Consider the following 19,796-nt stretch of genomic DNA (forward strand, 5'->3'; position numbering starts at 1 on the left):
GTGGCAGGCCGGACCCGAGTGCCTGAGCCTGCTGGTGGTGAGTGCAACACTTCGGGCCCAGCTGGAGCCGGAGTGAGCTTACCAGACTGCCCCTGTGGCCACCCCTCCCCTCACCCCTCCTCTCCTGCAGGAGTTGACTGTAAACAGGGAAACCAGCCTCTGGCCCTGGAGCTCTTCCAGATCTAGGAGGTGCTGGTGTGAACTCAGCTCCTCCCCCTGGAACCTCAGGCGCTCTCACAGGCCCTTGCTCCATACCACATCTCATCCTGTTCTCCCCACCACATGCAGTTTCTGGCAGGCTGCCCTCTCTCCACATCTTTTCCTTACGGCCCCCCCTCCCCCTGACCTGCCCTCACCCTGTACCCCTTGCCCTAACCATACCTACATACTTCTTCCCCTGCACAATTCAATCATCACCTTCTTTTTTTGAACATCTATAGAGGATCATTCTTGTGCCAACTTCAGTGCCACCTCCTACAGGAAGCCTTCTCAGCACTCCTGATTCACCACATATGTGGTGTCTTTCCTTTGTCATGCCCTTTTGGAGAATTCTCTCTTGTCACTGCTGCTAGGCTCTGAGCCCCCAAAGAACTGAGTTTGTCTCCTGCATCAGACTTGGGTTTCTTTAAGCCTTTCTCTCTCACAGTATCCAGAACTCCCAGGGAAGCAGGGCAGGTCTCTCTCCATCTGGGCAGAGGACTCTGTCTTACCTCTTTATATTTCACCTGTACGGTCTCATGGGGCAGGTCTATCCTGACATTTTTCAGCCCAGAACAGAAAGTACAAATGGAGGAACCCTCTTTGTGTGAGTGGCTAAAGGAGTTGTGTGTTCCACAGGTCTGCTGGACAAGGCAAGGTAGACACTAGGGGCTGGCTGAACCCAAGGTCTGCCCTGGTCACCCCATGTTTTATTCCAGACTCAGGATGTCCTGGCATTTCTAAGCACCTCCCCAAACTATACTGCCAATGCAGAGGGAAGGGAGGAAGCACAGTTGTTTGGGGATCCCTGTCTGGGTGACTAAGGACAGCCAATCTGAAACCAAACGTGTTTCCAAGAGCAGACTGGAACAGACTGTGCCCGTCTTTTTTCCCGAATGGCGTTGAAATGTCACCTCTGGCCTCTGACTTGAGGACCCATTTCTGGTCCCTGGGCCCTCTCTCACGATTTCCATTCTTTCAAAGAAGTCTCGTGGGTCAGGGGTGACTATGAAGGGGAGAGCTTTGTGGTAATAGGCAGTGCTACATCTTGATCGCAGTGGCGGTTCCACAGATCTTACACAGGGGCCAAAATGACAGGGAACTACACACACACACACACACACACACACTCACACACACACAGTGCCAATGTCAATTTCCTGGTTTTGATATTACACTTTGGTTATGGAAGATGTAACCACTGGGGGAAACTGGGTGGAGGGTACAAGGAATTCTCTAAAGTATCTTTGTAACCTCTCGTAAATCCACGGTCATTGCAAAACAAAAAGTTAAATACAAGTGTCTTACTTGAGGGAAAAAAACCACATTTTTTTTTAAAAAGTGCTTTGTGTTGTGGGGATTGTGATGAGCACGCCCTCTTAGGCATGTGGGATCTTGCCCGGATTTACCTCTTATATCCATTCTCTGGCTCTCTTCTAGATCCTGATCTCACCTTTCATTGTCTGCCCTCCTTTTTTTTTTTTTTTTAATGTTTATTTCTGAGACAGAGAGAGACAGAGCATGAGTGGGGGAGGGACAGAGAGAGAGGGAGACACAGAATCAGAAGCAGGCTCCAGGCTCTGAGCCATCAGCACAGAGCCCGATGCGGGGCTTGAGCTCACAAACCATGAGATCATGACCTGAGCCGAAGCCGGTCGCTCAACCGACTGAGTCACCCAGGCGTCCCCCCCTTTTTTTGTAATTTACTTTGAGAGAGAGAGAGAGAGAGAGAGAGAGAGAATGCAAGCAAGCCCAGGGAGGGGCAGAGAGAGAGGGAGAGAGAGAATCCCAGGCAGGTTCCATGCTGTTGGGGTGAGGGGGAGGGTACCCAGTGTGGGGCTGGACCTCTTGAACCATGAGATCATGACCTGAGCCGAAACCAAGAGTTGCTTAACAGCCTGGCCTAACCAACTGAGCCACCCAGGCACCTGTCATTGTCTACCCTCTTGAAGAATTTGACATTTCTACCTTTCAAATATTTTTATGTTTCGAAGAGGACCTTGCAAAGAGCAATGCTTAACCAGCAGAAGCGTCCATGTGGCTATCATGGGCTTTGCAATGCCCAGGCAGAAGCTCTAATTGGGAGCAGGAGCGTGGTACCCCATCCCCCGTAACTGTGAACATGGCTCCAGTTTTTCTCCCTCCCATTAGAGGTCTCCTGGCTCAGCCCATTTTCCTTCCCGGTGAGGAGAGGGAGGGATGGGATCGAGGGGCAGTGGTGGTGCTGTGGTGACTCTGTTTCCCTTCTTGTCATTGTTTTCCTTTTATTTCAGTGAGAGGCACACACACGCACACTGCACTCGCACACACAAGCTGCGGGACCAAGGCCTTCTGGGCAACAGTCTCTGAGTTGAAAGGCAGGTGGGGCCAGATGTGAGGCTGCCCGCCTCTCTGGGAGCCTGCTCAGGGCAGTCCATGGGGCAGGGGAGGCAGGGGTGGTGCCGTGCTTGGGGACTCGGTGTGGCAGGGAGGTGGAGGCTTAAATGTTGGCTTTCTTGTCACCGCCGCTGCCGCTGGGGCTGCCCACTCTCCGTTCTAGCCTGCTGTAGGGTGCGAAGGCCGAGGAGCCCAGTTCATAGCAGGCAGACAGGTCCAGGAGTGGGGCAGTGGAAAAGCAGAGGGCCGGTGGAGGGGGTGGCAGGGGCGGGGACGCCGACGCTGAGGTCAGTGGGTTGAGGCACGGGGAGGAGTTCCTGGGGTCACCCAGTGAGGTGCCCCTGTGGCCGGCAGGCAGGCCCAGTGGGCCAGGGGTCAGCGCCAGGAGGCCGGGGGCCCTAGGCACAGACAGCAGCCGGCCCTGCTCCAGCAGCCGCAGGATGTTGGATGTGGCAAAGGCCTCGGAGGCCGAGGAGGACGCCCGCTTCTCCAGGTCTCTGCTCTGGTCTTTCTTCTGCTTGGTGCGGCGGTTCTGGAACCAGACCTTCACCTTGGGTGGAGGACAGGGAGGGGTGTCGGGAAGGGAGAGGGGACAGGCAAAGCAAAGTGGGGTCAGGTGGGAGGAGAAAAGAAGAGGAAGGGCGTGGAGGGCAAGGGGACAGAGAGTGGGGGGAGTAAGGGTGGAGTGAAAGGGGGAAGAAGAGTATTCAGAGTGTCATTAAGGTCTCTCCACACCAGCCTGCTCTGGGTGAACCAGTAAGGGACCCTCGCCCTCTAGTGCCTGCTGCCTGCTGGGTGCTGCTCTAGACTCGGGGAATCAGCAGTGACGAGAGTGGAGGGAATCCTTGATGTGGAGGGGACGGCACAGACAGGGAGGCGGCTGGTGCACAGGAAATGAAAACAAACAGCCGTGACTGTCAGGTGGCTCTGAGTGCTTTGAGCAGCATCTCTCAAATTATTTGTGCCGAGGAACCACTTTTTAAAGTTTTCCAGTCTGTTGTGGACCAATGTTTTTGTCAAATACGATGAAAATGGATCACACTTACTTCCATCTCTGCACTTAACCTGTCCTAGACAGATAAGAGTTTGCTGGGGACAGAACGGGGTGCACAGCAGCCCAAGAACCACCCTTTGAGAGGCACTGGTTTGGAAAAAGGCTGCAGGATAAAGAGGGGAGTGGCCGGGGAGGGGACTAGCTTATTAATGCGTGGCAAACATAGCCTCTCTGAAGAGGTGACATTTGAAGGAAATAGCAGTAAGGGAAGGCCAAGGGACAGGCGGCCAAATATGGTTGAAGGAAGCGTTTGGAAAGAAGAAAACCCTCTATGTTTGTCACTCCCGGAACTCAATTGCTCCTCCCACCAGATCCTTGGGAAAGTGGCTCTGTGTGTGGTTGCATTCCCTCCCCTGCCGGGAAGCCCCCCTGGCTTCTCTGCCCCGGTGAGCAGCCACCCTTTTAGGACCTAGGCACCACCCCACGAACTCCCCAGCTTCAGTTTCTCATCTCAAAAATGGGGACAAAAATACCTGGGCTGTTGAAGGGATCAGATAAGGAAGTCCAGGTAGAGGGCCTCACGTGGTGCCTGGCCCACCCTGAATTGAAGTCATCATTTATTGCTCCCTTCTCTGTTCACAGCTCTGAACTAGTGGGAGAGGACAGGCCCAGAAGTCATGATTCCTGTCCTGGGGAAGCTGAGGGTCCAGTGGGATGGTGGCATTAACCCACTCCCAGCAACAAAGGGAGTGGCAGTAATAAGGAGTGTGACCAATAAGGAATGACAAAGCTTTTGCAAAGTGTCTTGTCCTTCTGCAGCTCCAGGGGTACAAGATAGGGTGGATGTGGGTGGCTCTGGGAGGAGGAGGCTCCTGGAGAGGAAGTGAGGCAGGGGCTGGGATCTGGCAGGCCTATGTCTTGGGCCCTTATGAGTTACATTGGGGCTTGTCAATCTGGGCTGCATTTTAAAATTATCTGGAGTCATGTTTTTCAAAATCCCAATGCCCATGCCACATGCCTACTCACCAAATCTCTAGGGGGAGGGGCCTATGTATCCTTTTTTTTTTTTTTTTTTTTTTAAGTTCTGTGTGTGATTCTAATCTGTGAACTGTGATGGAAGTTCAAAGAACTGCAAAGGTTGGGGAAAGGCACCCTGCCCGTCTACCTCCTACCATGAGTCCCATAGTCCCTAAAGGGCTGATTCATAAGGCTCACCAAACAAGGGACAAACTGAGTGAGAGACAGGCTCAGAGCCTCTGGGCTCATCCCTCCTCTCCTCCAGGAAGCTTTCAGTTCCACCACAGGGGTCACCCTCTCTCAGGGTTAAATCTGGGTACAGGTCCTTCAAGGCCCAGTTCATTTGCATGCTGAGTAGGCCCGGGGTGCTATCCAGAAGCACACTTTCGGAGGCTTTGGCCTCTGTTTGTCTTCTTGGTGCCCTTCTGTGGTCTTCCTGTGGGCTGCCTCTTGCCCCCTCCCTCTCCTGGTTCCCCTGGAACTCAGTGAATGCTTGGTACCTTTCACCCCCTAATCCCTTGCCAGACCACACCGTGGTCCATGAGCCATGGTTTTCAACTGGCTGCCCGGACTAGGGAGGTATTTTCTGGGAGATCATCCATCACTCTCTTTGGGCTCATGGTTGGTGTTAAATCCCAAGCCTCCTTGTTGATTTGGAAATGGCATGAATCTCTAAGAGGCTGCTTCCTGTGACTGTGGGCACATTCCTATGAATGTCACTTGTGTATCTGGGATGGCCCTGGTTTTTGTAATCTGGAAGGTACCGCCTATTCTGCTGTTCTGGAAGAAGCCATCTTGGGGCAGAGGTGATGGGTAAGGGGCTGAGGACAATTGCTGAAGAATCAGAGCTGCTCTTATCCAAGCCAAGTGGTGATGCTGTCAGTATTGGGACTTGGCAGTTTGTCCTCAGCCTGGATCCTGGGAGCCTGGCCTTAAAAAAGTCCCTCATGCCAGCAGAATGAGGGGAGTCCTGGGGCCAGCCTCCCACCTTTCCTTCCTCTACTGCCACATCTTCTTTTCTTGTTTCCTGCTCTGACTGTGGTCACTCATACAACACATGAACAGCAAGCATCCAATAGGTGTAGGCATTGCCAGGTGCTGAAAAAACAGGAATGCCTAAAACTCTGTGGGTCTCAGACACCAGTAGTGGGGGAAATGGACAGGTCAGTAAGTGTTACAAGACAGTAAGTGTTTTGGTAGAAGTAGCAAACAAGATAGTGGAAAAGATCCTGAGGTCGGACAAACCTGGAGTCAATTATGGTTCTCTCCTTAATTAGTTGGAATGGCATGGGGCAAGTTCCTTAACCTTTCTGTACCTCAGTTTCCTTATCTGTAAAATGGGGATTATAATCATGCCTCCTCGCTAGGTTTGTTGTAATCACTCAATGAGCTATAATCATGGATTTAGCAAAGTGCCTGGAGACACTGAAGTCTTTTAAGCAATGTGGTTAATGTGGTCAATCTAGTTTGAGATTATACAGAGGTTAATATAGAGGTTGTCAGGTCTTTCCTAGAAACTCTGACTGGAGCCTGGGGGCTGAGCATGGAATCTAAGCTGGAATCTGTATTTTAATGAGAACCCCAGGGGTCCTACATATAACTGGTCTGCAGACCATACTTTGAGAAACACTGCTTTAATTAAGCCCCACATGTTTTCCTTGAAACAAAGCAGGGTGATAAAGTATAAAAACAAGGAGAACTAGACTAAGTGGGACTATCCTTGTTCTCAGATTTGGAGAAAAGCACATGCCACTCTGGGGTGGGGGGTGGGAGTTATTCTGGTGTGTCCAAGAACTAGATCCCTCTGAGACCCCTTCCTTGCACTCTAGGGCCTCCCTGTAATGCACAGCCTGGGGGTCTGGGCAAGGCCAGGCCCAGAGATCAGTTGCATTCTGCCTGGGCCCCTGTCCGTATATCCGAAGGACACTTCAGCCTGCAGAACTTTGTAAGTGGTGGGAAGGGAAGGCTTCATGGTTCTGCGCACCAGGTCCTATAAGGGGGGTTCTCATTAAAAGTGCAGACAACTTGGGGCACCTGGGTGGCTCCGGTTAAGCATCTGACTCTTGATTTCGGCTCGGGTCATGATCTCACTGTTTGTGAGTTCGAGCCCCGCATGGAGTTCTGCACTGACAGTGTGGGGCCTACTTGGGATTCTCTCTCTCTCTCATTCTCTCTCTCTCTCTCTCTCTCTCTCTCTCTCTCTCTCTGTATGCCCCTCCCCCACTCTCTCACTCTGTCTCTACCACCCCCTCTCTCTCAAAATAAAAATAAGCATTAAAAAAATAATAAAAATGCAGACAACTTAACTGGGCACATAGTGGTTAAGGAAGAGATATGGAGTGAGAACGGGTCCTGAGTAAGTCCTCATTTTGTCTGTCTGGATTAGGACCCTCTTGATGTCCAGGAAGGGGGTAAAGATGCTGGTTGGCAGGAGGAAAAGAAGTGGACACAGAGAGGGAGGCAATCACTTGGAGAGCAGTTGGGGGCATATTCAGGAGAGCACTAGGGGGAGAGCTGCATGTGATGTTGAAGTCCTGGGATCCAACATGGTCTTCAGCTTTCGGTCGGTCGCTATGAGGCCTGGCTACTCCGTGGTCCCTGTTCTTGGACTTACACAAGATTGTGCCTCCTGTTCTATCCCTTAGGAGTCCCTCTATTATTTGAGCACACTTGAAGGAATCTCTTACCTTTCCCACAAAAGAGGCCTGACCAAGACTCCTAGGTAAAATCAGAGAAACACCAGCCCCCGGAGAAATATCTGACATACCTTCCTGACATCTCCACTTGGATCTCAAACTGAACTGATGCAAAACAAAACTCCAGATTCCTCTCCCACCTTCCTGCTCCTCCCCAGCTTTCTCAACCTGTTACATGGCATCACTGACCACTTCTCACCATTCACCAGTTCGAGCCCAAACCATTTCTCTTTCCCTTGCCCTGTGCACGTAAGTCATGATGAACGAGTCCTAACAGTTCTATCTCCAAATTAGATGACATCTCAGATCAGTTCACTTCTCTCCTCCACCATCACTCAGAGTTCAAGACAACATGGCAGTGGCCCCCACCTCATCCACTCATTCACCATTCTCCAGATGGTGACCAGAGTGAGCTCTGTAAAATGCTGGTCCTCTCATGGCACTCTCTCTTCAACGCCTCATCATGGCCTCCAAACACTATATGCTCTGCCGCCTACCTTCCCTATTACGCTTCGACTCCAGCCACGTTGGCCTTCAGACACTTCCAGAATATTCTATGCTAGTTCCCACCTCCATGTCTTCACAGTTGTTACCCTGTGTCTTGACTCCTCTTCTGGCGCTTGTCCTGGCTGTCTCTTCCCTGTCATTCACACCTCAGCCCACTGTCATTCATCTCCTTTCCTGATGACCTCAGTCAAAGATTCCTAGTCTCTATCATATCACATTTTATCTGCCTCATTAGTACTCATCACTCTTTTGAATGCTATTTGTCAGGGCACCTGGGTGACTCAGTTGGTTGAGCGTCTGACTTTGTCTCAGGTCATGATCTCACAGCTTGTGAGTTCAAGCCCCTCGTCAGGCTCCGTGCTGACACTTCAGAGCCTGGAGCCTACTTCATATTCTGTGTCTCCCTCTCTGTCTGCCCCTCCCCCACACACACTCTGTCTCTCTCTCTCTCAAAAAAGAAGAATAAACATTAAAATAAATAAATGCTATTTGTCTTTCTCATGCAGAATGGAAGCTGCCTGAGGCTAGGTGCCTGATCTATTTTGTTCTCGGATATATCCCCAGTGCCTAGAACAGTACCTAGTATATAGTAGGTATGCAGTAATATTTTTGAACAAACGTATGGGTGAATATATGGAGAATTCCACAGAATTCTAGCTATGTAACCAAGGGCAAGTTAATAAACCTTCTGAGTTTCCTGAAATGGGGATAATATTACCCATAAAGCCAGCTTTTAATAAATATTAATCTGGTGAGCTAATGAATGTGCCTGCTTTATTTTTATTTTTTTTTTAATATTTTATTTTTAAGTAATCTCTGTGCCCAACATGGGGCTCGAACTCACAATCCTGAGATCATGAGTCATGTGTTCCACCCACTGAGCCAGCCAGGTGCCCCAAATGTTCCTGCTTTAAATTTTCAGCATGTTATTTAATTTCTTTGTGCCTCAGTTTCCCTTTCTTTAACACAGAAATAATAAAGGCCTATTCTGGTATTTTTAAAATATTTATTTAATTAATTAATTTTGAGAGGGAGAGACAGAGTACAATTTCGGGAGGGGTATAGAGAGAAGGAGAGAGAGAGAGAGAGAGAGAGAGAGAGAGAGAGAGAGAGAGAGAGAGAGAGAGAATCCCAAGCAGGCTCCACTCTGTCAGTGCACAGAACCCGACGCAAGGCCCAATCCCATAAACTGTGAGATCATGACCTGAGCAGAAATCAAGTCAGAGGCTCAGCTGGCTGAGTCACCCAGGTGTCCCGCATTCTGTTATTTAAAAAGTGTACATATTCGGGGCACCTGGGTGACTCAGTTGGTTAAGTGTCCCACTCTTGATCTTAGCTCAGGTCTTGAACTCAGCTCAGGTCTTGATCTCAGGGTGATGAATTCAAACTGTGTGTTGGGATCTGTATTGGGTGTGAAGCCTACTTAAAAAAAAATTAAAACATGTACATATTTGACTTTTGTTTCTCATTCTTGATACAGAGCCCCTAAAGCCCTTGGAATTTCCTGAGTGACAGGAGTGCCCTTTGTCATTCATAATAAGCCCCTTTAAAGTACACCTGAGTTTATGCTAACAAGGTGACTCAGGGTGGACCTTATATAGTTCAGGATGTGCACTGGTTCCAAAAAGATCACGTCTGTGATTAGAGGTTTGGAACCCCCACCCTGGCTCCCCAGGGAGGTGAGAGGGGCTGGGTTATAAATAATCATGAACAGTGAGATTCAGAGAGCTTCTGGGTTGAACACAAGGAAGTTCTGGGGGGTGGCACATCCATAAAATGTATAGAAGCTCGTTGAACACCCGCACCCCAACATCTTGCTGTATGCATCTCTCCAATTGGCTATTTCTCTCCCTCCCACCCCAAAAATTTGGCTATTTCTAAGTTGTATCCTTTTTTTTTTTAAGTTTATTCCTTTATTTTGAGAGAGCAGGGGGAGGGGCAGAGGGAGAGGGAGAGAGAGAGAATCTCAGGCAGGCTCCACACCACCAGCTAAGAGCTTCGTGCAGGGCTCAGATTCACAAACTGCAAAATCATGACCCAAGTCAAAAGCGAGAGTTGGATGCTTAACCAACTGAGCCACCCAGGTGCCCCCCTGAGTTGTATCCTTTACAATAAATGAGTAAAGGAAAGTAAAGTGTTTTCCTGAGTTCTGTGAGTCATTCCAACAAATTGACAAGCCCGAGGAGGAAGATGAGGGAACCCCCAATGTTTCAGCTGGCCAGTCGGAAGTACAGGTGGCCCCAGGGACATGCAACTGGCATCTGATGTGGGACTGTCCTGTGAGACTGAGCTGTAACCTATAGTGTCTGTGCTAACTCCAGGAGCCAGTGTCAGAATTGAATTGAATAGTTTGAGTACCAGTTGGTGATTGAGAAAGGGGGACTTGGTTGCTGTTGGTGTTAGAAAACACCACACATTTGGTGTCAGAAGTGCTGTCTGGAGAAAACCTCACTCCCATCCCATAAGATTGTGGTGAGAGGAATAAATGAGTTAGGACACATCAAGCCCTTGGAGCAGTGCCCGGTATAGGGGAAGGTCTCAACGGAGGTTTCCTGTACCATGTGTTACCTGTAAGACCCCGGGGACAGGGGAAAAAGAAAGGGGAGTGGTAAGCAAGTCAGTAAGTTGAGGATTCACTGAGGGCTCACTGTTTGCTCAGCTGTGTTCTGAGCTCCCCATGGAGGCCTGAAGTGGAGATGTGGCTTTCAGACACATTCTTGTTCTTGGGAAGTGTGTGCTAGTTGGTGCCCACCACGTACACACACACACACACACACACACACACACACACACACTTTACCAAGACATGTGGAAGGGTCTCTTGGGATGAAGTCAAGAAGTCTTCCTGGAAGAGGAGGGGCTTGGCCCTGACCACCAAGGGCAGATAAATGTCGGGCGTATAGGGGGCAGGGCAGGGGAAAGATGAGGACAGGGAAGGAGCTGCTGGGCTGGGCATCTGAGGTGCCTTTGGAGAGCAAAGTTTCAGGGTAGAGTGTGCTGGCAAAACTAGGCTGGGCAGAGGTCAGATAGGACGAGAGGGGCAGGTATTGAGGGGTGACTCTATGCCTGATGTCCCCCCAGGAGCTCTGGCCGGGCCCAGCCACCGCAGCCCTCTCTCTGGCAGAGCCTGGCTTTCCAGCCTCCTGACTGAGTGTCACTGGAGGGAGGGCCCCCGCTGCCCCAGGCCATCTGCTGTGTTGTTTGGGGCTCTGCCGGACAACAGGTCCAGGTGGAGACGGCCTGGGCCTGCAGGACAGCAGCCGGTCCTGACTGAATTGCAGTGGGGGTGCCAAGGGAAGCACGGCAGCAGGCACAGAAGGGACCCCTGCATATCCCACCACAGCCTTCTCCAGGAAGCGCACCCTTCCAGACTGTCTGCCTGCCCACTCTCTCCTTCCTCGCCTCTACCCTGTGTAAGTCCTGTTTTGGTCATGTCTGTAATACATCTATCCATGAGCTCCCTCATATATGAGGCTAAGCTACCAGAGCTGTGGCTTGACTAAGGGTCTCGAGTCATTCTTTATAAGCCCCAGGATGGTTGCCAGTTTACGGGTGGCATAAAGATGCCAGACTGCTTGTCCAATCCTAGCTCTGGAGCGTATTCTTTGTATGACCTTGGGCATAATCTCTCCTCCTCTGTAAAATGGGATAATACAGGCAGCTACATCATCGGGTTGTTGGGAGGCATTGGTGAGTTACCGCAGGCAGAGCACTTAGAGCCCTGCCTCCGCACCGTGAGTACTAGGTATTATTAGTATTATTGTTATCATTATGTGTCTCTGTTACCAGCTTGAAATGCCTCCATTCGCGCAGAGGGGGTGCTCACTTTACAAAAGCTTTTCCTTTGGGTTAAGCTTATTATTGTTAAAATGCGAAGGCATTCCTGAGTAAAGGGGGTGTTCAGACTCCTTCTCTCCAGCAAGAGCTCCTGAGGCACAGTGGGATGCAGGGCATGTACGGAGGATTGGGAGGAAGCCCAGGAGGGGGAATTGAGAAGTCCCCTATCCAATTTTGGATCATTTCTTCTCTTCCCTGGAACCTTTGCTCCCAGCAAGCCAACCCCTCACCGTCCTTTCCTGCAGGATCCCTCACGCACCAACAGCCCTGAGTAACTCCCTGCATCCTGGATGCCCCTCCTTCCTATTTCTCTGGCCTTTTCCCATGTTCCATCCAAAGTGCCTGACGTATCTGGAAGGCCCCCTGTTGGCATATGCCAGCTCTCTCTTGTCAGCGCTATATTCATTGCTCTGGTTTGCCTATAACTCCAAGCCTTTCCCTAATGCGTGTCTGAACTCCTCAAAAGCTGGGTCTCCCTGCAGCAGCCCATAGGCCTCACACCCCACGAAGTTCCCAGGCTGTAGGGCAGGGGTGGAGTGGCCTGGCCCTGCACTCTTACCTGGGTCTCGGAGAGGTTCAGCTGGCGGGCCAGCTCGGTGCGCTCTCGGCCCACCACATACTGGCAGCGCTGGAACTCCATTTCCAGGCGGTACAGCTGCTCAGCCGTGAAGGATGTGCGGGTCCGCTTGGGCCGGTCCAGGTCCAAACCCTTAGGCAGGACAATCTCCCGGATGGTCCCTTTGGCATCTGCAGGGGCCATGACAAGAGGCAGGTTAGTTCACTAATTAAGGATATAGGCCACCAACAGTCATATTAATAGGAGGCAGTGTGATATAACAGAGAGCTCGTTGAGCCGGGGCCCGGCTCTGTGACCTCTGACAAGTTGCTTACCCTCTCGGGACCTAGCTTCTTTAATCATCCAACGCAGTATATCGTGTCTGTTGGGTATATGTGTGTGAGTGGGCCTTGTTACAAATTTCAAGTCTACCACGTAGCGTGGGCAGAAAGAATTCACTCTGACCCAGCCAGGATTCTGTTTCCTCAGTAGAATAAAAGAATAAATGGAAACAGATATACTAAGTCCTCAAGTGTAGAGGAAAGGACGGGCTAGCATTGGGTATGACCAGGCAGGTAAGGCTTACTGGAGGAGATGTCCTGAGCCAGGTCCTGTGCTGGGTGTGTATGCATGCATGAGCACCTGAGTCCCCAGACCCTCCTGGGTTCCATGAAGAGGCTAGCTGGTAAGGGGCGGAGGGCAGCCTGGGAAGCTGGGGTCCCCAGGAAGGAGTCCAAGGACCATTGCCACTACATCAAGCTGCTGGGGTGCCTTCTACAGAGGAGATTTCTGCCACTCCCCACGTACGTCGTCCTGAACAATAGGCCACCCCCCTGGATCCTAAACCAATGCCATCCATGCACAGAGTCTCCAAAATTTTGGAGGCTACTTAAGAGACATTGAAAATCTTGCAGCCTACGTTCACCAGATACTTCCACTTAAAGAACTGAGAAATGGCAACAAAGTGTTCAGCAAAAGTAAAATATGATTTGGGGGAGGGTGGGCTGTATATATACATCAGCGTTAGCAATAGGGGCAGAGATGATAACATGTTTGAACCACACACTCGGATAGCTGGAAATCTAGTTATTAGTTATTTGTGTCAAAAATTGGCACATGGAAATATGCAGTCTCGTATTCTGTAGGACTTAGCAAACCATTCCCAGCACATGACACTGCTGACAATGAAGCTGAACTAACAGTAGTTTACCATTAGGGAGAAAGATGAGTGTCGGCAGAAAACCCACCAGCTCAAGGCAGCCCTGATCAACCAACGCAGGCACTGCTGATCAAGCACAGGTGACAGAGCAACCCTCCACGGTTGGGGGAGTTTTAACCCTCCCCCGGGGGTCACACATTCTGCTGTGTGGCCAGAAGCGAGTGGCCTGGCTGCTCGTGTTTCAGTCATAAGGAAAGCTGACACCTGGGCCGTGTTTGCTGGAGGCCAGGCACGGTTTTGAGGACTTGAAACTTAACAATGTTCTCAGTGAAGCTGGAACTATTATTAGTCCCATTTTACAGATAGGGAAATGGAGGAACACATTTTAAATAACCTCCCCGAGGTCACACTGACAGTGTTCCATAAGCTCTAGAAACAACCTTATTTTCCTTTACGAATACCCTCTTTTAGCAATGTTTAATGATTCAATGGATAGGTTATAATGAAGAGACCTTTGGTCATGGGTAAAAAAATGGAATCTTCTGGATGGGTTCATCAAGTGCCCTGGAAGACATAGGAAAGGACCTGCATTTGGAATGTTGCTGTCTGCCAGGAGGCTCCTGTGAGCCTCACCACTATAGATTCTACTTTTAGAATCCCTGCTTTAGAGAATGAGTCTAACATCTCTCCCTCCAAATCCTCCACCATATGATTTATGAGAGTGGTTCTTCCTGGCTCCTGCCCCGGCCAGCTAACATTTACTCCTCCACGGTATGTGTTAGCTCCTCCTGGCTTGCAAGTCCTGCCCCTGATCTCAGAGGTTCTCAAGAACCTTTGTGCTCAGTCAACCATGGGAAGAAGATGTGTCTGGGTCAGGGGATGCAGTCACTCTCAGAGGTGGCCCTCCCCCCTACACTGGGCAGAGCACATCAGATGGACATGGGCCCAGCTCTTGGAGTGGAGGTGGAAACCCCACAGGCCTTTTGGGACAACTCAAGCTCTCCCTCTCCGGTACTTTCTACATTCTGAAAAGGTGGGGTAATATTTGCGGCCCCATCAACTGGGTCCCCTTTGCTCAGATCCTGTTATTTCCAACTGTGGGACCAGTCTCAGAACTTCCCTCACAAAACCCAAATGACTCCATATCCAAAGGCACTGATTTTATTAGAAGTGTTTTGGGGGGGTGTGGACTGGAGGAGGGGTGGTGGGTGTTGTATGTGGTGCTGGAAGTTTTACATCCTCTTCCCAGAGAGCCTCCTGGAGCCCACCTAGAGCTCTAAGCCTGTGTTCCAGACCACTGAGGTCAAATCATAGATGTCCCTCGCCCTTTCTTCTTTGTGGAAGAGCTAACACAAGCATTCCTGCCTCAGGGAACAGCCAAGGTTAGCTCTTCCTCTCAGGGTCAAGGAAGGCAGGAATCATATAAGAAAGGCAACTTGCCCGCCAGATATCAAAACGTGCCATAAAAATGAGCATATGAAAAGATATTCAACATCACCAGCCATTAGGGAAAGATGAATTAAAACCACAAGAGACACATATTAGGATAGCTAAAAGAAATAATACTGAGACTGTCAAAAGCTGGTGAGGATACAGAGAAAGTACATCTTTCTACACTGCTGGTGGGAATGTAAATGGTGCAGTCACTCTGGAAAACGACCTGGCAGTTTCTCAAAGAGTTAAACATACACTTACCATAAAACCCAGTGACCACACTCGTGGGCATTTATCCGAGAGAAACAAAATCTTAGGTTCACATCAAAACCTATACATGAATGCTCATAGCTGCTTTATTTATTTATAATAGTCCCTAAATGGAAACAAGCCAAATGTTCAATAGGTGAATGGTTAAGCAAACTGGGGTACAGTTATACTATGGAATATGACTCAGCAATAAAAAGGAATGACTATTGACAGATGTGACAATTTGGGTGAATCTCCAGGGAATTCTACTGAGTGGAGAAAACCAAAGTCAGTTCTCAAGATTATGTACTGCCTGGGTCCATTTATAGAACACTATCACAATGACAAAGTTATAGAGGGAGAGAGCAGATCCATGGTTGCCAGAAGTTAGGTAAGGGAGGGTGTGACTGTCAAGGGGTAGCCTGAGGAAGTTCCTTGATGGTGACAGAACAGTCCTGTATTTTGATCGTGGTAGTGGTCATATAGGTCTATAAATGTGGCTTCATATAAAAGTTTCATAGAACTATATATGAAGACAAAAAATGAGTGCATGGAAAAATGGGTGAAATTCGAGGAAGGTCTGTAGTCTAGTCAATTATATTGTACCAATGTCAATTTCCTGATTTTGACAATGTTTTATAAATACGTAAGTGGCCACCTTCGAGAGAAGGTGATGGGTACACAGGACCTCTCTGCCAAACCTCTCTGTACTATTTTTACAACTTCTTGTGAGTCTAAAATGATTTCAAAATAAGACATCAACAACAACAGAACATACCATGAAGCTACAATGAGGTTTTGTCACAGAGATGAACAAATCCATTAGTGGAAAAAGTAACAACAGCATTTCCCTAAAGTGCCTCTGCATTCCACTTGTGGTCTGTAAGATGATTTTAAATGCTACATAAACATTTGTTACTTCAAAAGTTATGCACTTATTTTAATGTTTACTAGAAAAAAATTTAAACCTATGATTTTATGTGCTTAGGATGATGCAGAAGTAGGTATTTAATTTTAAAATGTATTACACTTGGGGTGCCTGGGTGGCTCAGTCGATTAGGCGTCCAACTTTGGCTCAGGTCATGATCTCGCGGTTTGTGAGTTTGACCCCTGTGTCAGGCTCTGTGCTGACAGCTCAGAGCCTGGAGCCTACTTCAGATTCTGTGTCTTCCTCTGTCTCTCTCTGCCCCTCTCCTGTTTGAACTATGTCTCTCTCTCTCTCAAGAATAGATAAACATTAAAAATTTTCTTAAATGTATTATGCTAAAATATTAAGTAAATAAATGGAACATAACAGAAATGGTGAATATTCAAGTGATTGAAATGTGGGAAACAATGGAATCAAGAGTGCACAATTAGACCCACTATATGTATTGATAGGATTTATGATAACAGGAACATTCTAAATGGAGAAAGATCAGCGTAGTCAATAAATGGAGTTACGTAGATTGGTAACCATAAATTACCTATTTGTAATAAAATTAAGTTAAATTCCTGTCTTTCATCATAAATGACAAGTTTCAAATGGATTAGAGGGAAAATCATAGGCCATAAAATGATAAAAGCACTAAAAGAAAATACAGGATGAGGGGCACCTGGGTGGCTCAATCAGTTAAGCATCTGACTTTGGCTCAGGTCATGAACTCAGAATTCATGAGTTCAAGCCCCGCATTGGGCTCTGTGCTGACAGCCCAGAGTCTGGAGCCTGCTTCGGATTCTGTGTCTCCCCCTCTCTCTGCCCCTCCCCTGCTCATGCTCTGTCTCTCTCTGTCTCAAAAATAAATAAAAACTTTAAAAAATTAAAAAAAAAGAAAACATAGGATGATATTTTTATAATCCTAAGCTTGGGAAGAACAAGATATAAAACTGGAGCCATAAAGACAAAGGATATATGGAGACATATAGACAAAGGATATAACCAACTATATTAAAGCTAAACCCTTTTGTATGACAAAAGTACCAAAGCCAAAGTAAAATGAAACAAACTTGAAGGAAAAACTTTAAAAAGATAAAGAAATGAGAAATAATGCAACTATAAATAAATGATTTTTTAAAAGGGAAATAGTCCAGGAGGAAAAATGGTCAAATAATTTAAGTGGGCCATTCCCAGAAAAAGATGCCAAATGACCAGTAAACACATGAAAAATGAGTACAGCTTCACAGAAATCAGGATGATGTAAACTCACACAACAATAGAAAATCATTTCTTTCCTGGAGGATTGGAAAGACATTAATAAATGATTAATAGATCAATGGTGAGCTGTAGGGGATTCCACACTCCCATTCAATGTTGGTAGGGTGGTAGGGCCGTAAATTGTCACCACCTTTTAAGGTTGCATTTGTCAACCTTAAATGCATGTAACTTTTATCCTAACAATTTTATTCTAGTAAGTATTTATCCAGACAAAGCATGGGCTCATCTGCTCCAAGGTATATTCAAAGATGTTTGCTGCAGCAGTGTTCAAGATGCTGAAAATCTGAAAGCAACCTCACGGCTCCCCACAAGGGAAACGGCTGAACAAATTACACTAATGCATATACTACAAAATACTGTGTAGCAATTTAAAAGAATGACAAAATATCGATATGAACTGACATGAAGAGAAAGAAAGTTATAGGATAAAATATGTAGTAATATCCCATTTATGTAAATAAACAACTAGGCATATTCAACCACTCAACATATATTTGATGAGCACTTACTATGCACCAAATACTTTTCCAGGGTCTGGAGGGTATAGAAATGAGCAAAATAAACAAGGTCCTTGCTTCCATATGCCTTCTATTGCAGAGAGAGGAAGATAATAAATTAAAAAAATGAATGTGTAATGTAATGAGAAACGCTGGGAAGACAATAAAACAAGATAAGAGGATATTACTGACCCTCTCCAAATAACCGAAACCCAATAACCATTGTGTGTGTGTTTGCTATTTTAGCTATGACAGCCAGAGAAGGCTACTCATCAAGGTTAAGATAGTGGATAAATCATAAATGCTGTTCACCAGTGTTCCCAACTCCTTCCAGGCACATGGTAGGGTTGCACTAATTTTCTGCCCTTTGAAATTAGATATGACCACATGACTTCAGCCAAAATGAAAAGATGAAGTCACCTTCAGATGAACACTTTAAAAGCTGGTTCATGATTTGCCACACCCTCTTCCCCCTACTGTGATGGTCCTGGAATCAAGAGTCAAGATGAAGCATCATCAGCCTGAATTTCTGAGTATGAAGATGAGCCTATGCCCACTCGTGATAGACTTATCATGTGAGTGAGAAACACACCTGTGTTTTGTTAAAACTCTAAGATTTGGGGTTGTCTCTGCAGCAAAACCTAGCCCATCCTTACTGACACAGCCCCCTTTCCTGAATTGTTCCTTTTCTGGGTGGAGTTTGGGGGAAGCACCAGGAAGGAAGGACAGATTTAATTCCAGGGCCTTTTTGTGGGTAGGGTGAAAATGCAGGAGTCTAAAGGGAATGACTCCTGAGTCTTGCTGCCTTTCTGGTCTCCTCAAGGAGGAGTGAGCCCTAGGGGGACAGGAAAGGGTGATTCTGTCCAACCAGCCTTTGCCTTGGGAGGGGTGGTGATCTCTGATAATGGCTAGCTAATGCCCCTGACCTCTAGGATGAACTATTACCCTTTTCTGGTATTCCTCCCAGTAGCTTCCCACAAAACCCTAACTGATTTCATCTCCCAGCACCAGACTAGTTCCTTTGCACGGCAAGCTGCTCATGTGCTTATTTTTACGTGTGACAAAGTCCTTCCTTCCTTGATCCACGATGTGATTATTATAAAAATTCCTTATGGAAAATTCATCCTCAAGTTGAATAGGAAAATTGAAAATGGAAGACCAGTTAAGGAAAGAATGTTAAAGAATGAGGAGAAAATACTTGCATTACCATACAGCAAAATATATTACAAATCTATGGCAATGAAAATGGTACGATGCTGGCATGAGAGTTTGGAAGCAAATTCATGCATATATGAGGACATTTCAGTTAGTGGGAGGAAAGATAGGATTATTAAAGACCTGGCTTTTGGACAATTAGCTCGTTATTTGAAATAATTCATCTCACACTGCATGTAAAAATAAACACAATATAGAAGAAAAATTTTAATATAAAAAATAAGCTCTAAAAATTAAAGAAATACATAAACAATTTTTTAAATATTTATTTATTTTGGAGAGAGAGAGAGAGAGAGAGAGAGAGAGAGAGAGCAGGGGAGGGGCAGAGAGAGAGGGAGACACAGAATCCAAAGCAGGCTCCAGGCTCTGAGCTGTCAGCACAGAGCCCAATGCAGGGCTTGAACTCTTGGACAACGAGATCATGACCTGAGCCGAAGTTGGACACTTAACTGACTGAGTCACCCAGGTGCCCCACATAGACAAATTTTTAAAAAATAAATGATAGATTTGAGCACCTAGAAATAAAAGCTTCTGCAGGATGAGAGACAGTTAAAAGACAAAGGACAGATTAGGAGAAAATATTCATACTACATGCATAGCAGAGCCTTAATGTCTAAATACACAGCCTCTATAGACCAAGGAGTAAAGTCGAGCAACCCAGTGGGAAACTGAGCAAATTATATGAATGGGTTGGGTTATTCAGAGAGGAAGAAATGTAAGTGTCTAATAACTATGAAAAGGTACTCAAGCTTAGAGAGAATCAGAGAAAATGAAAAGTTAGAACAGCAAATGACAGCTAGTTTTTTCTTTTTTCCAGATGCCGTATTTTACCTATCAGACTAGAGAAAATGTGCTGGCAAAGCTGGG

At 47.3% G+C, this 19,796-nt stretch overlaps 1 protein-coding gene across 1 annotated transcript in view; it reads right to left on the bottom strand.

The window, feature by feature from the left end:
* Positions 1-2,436: 2,436 nt before the first annotated feature.
* VAX2 (ventral anterior homeobox 2) overlaps positions 2,437-19,796 on the bottom strand; it is a 28,137-nt gene continuing 10,777 nt past the window's right edge. Inside the window, exons 2-3 of the mRNA XM_040458591.1 lie at positions 12,185-12,372; positions 2,437-3,124 (exon numbers count right to left, since the gene is read on the bottom strand). Coding sequence (XP_040314525.1) covers positions 2,678-3,124; positions 12,185-12,372 — 635 coding nt within the window. The 3' untranslated portion in view covers positions 2,437-2,677. The remainder of the gene's footprint in view (positions 3,125-12,184; positions 12,373-19,796) is intronic.

This window comes from Herpailurus yagouaroundi, unplaced genomic scaffold (assembly GCF_014898765.1).
Source record: "Herpailurus yagouaroundi ecotype Mexico unplaced genomic scaffold, PumYag 221, whole genome shotgun sequence".
Lineage (NCBI taxonomy): Eukaryota > Metazoa > Chordata > Mammalia > Carnivora > Felidae > Herpailurus > Herpailurus yagouaroundi.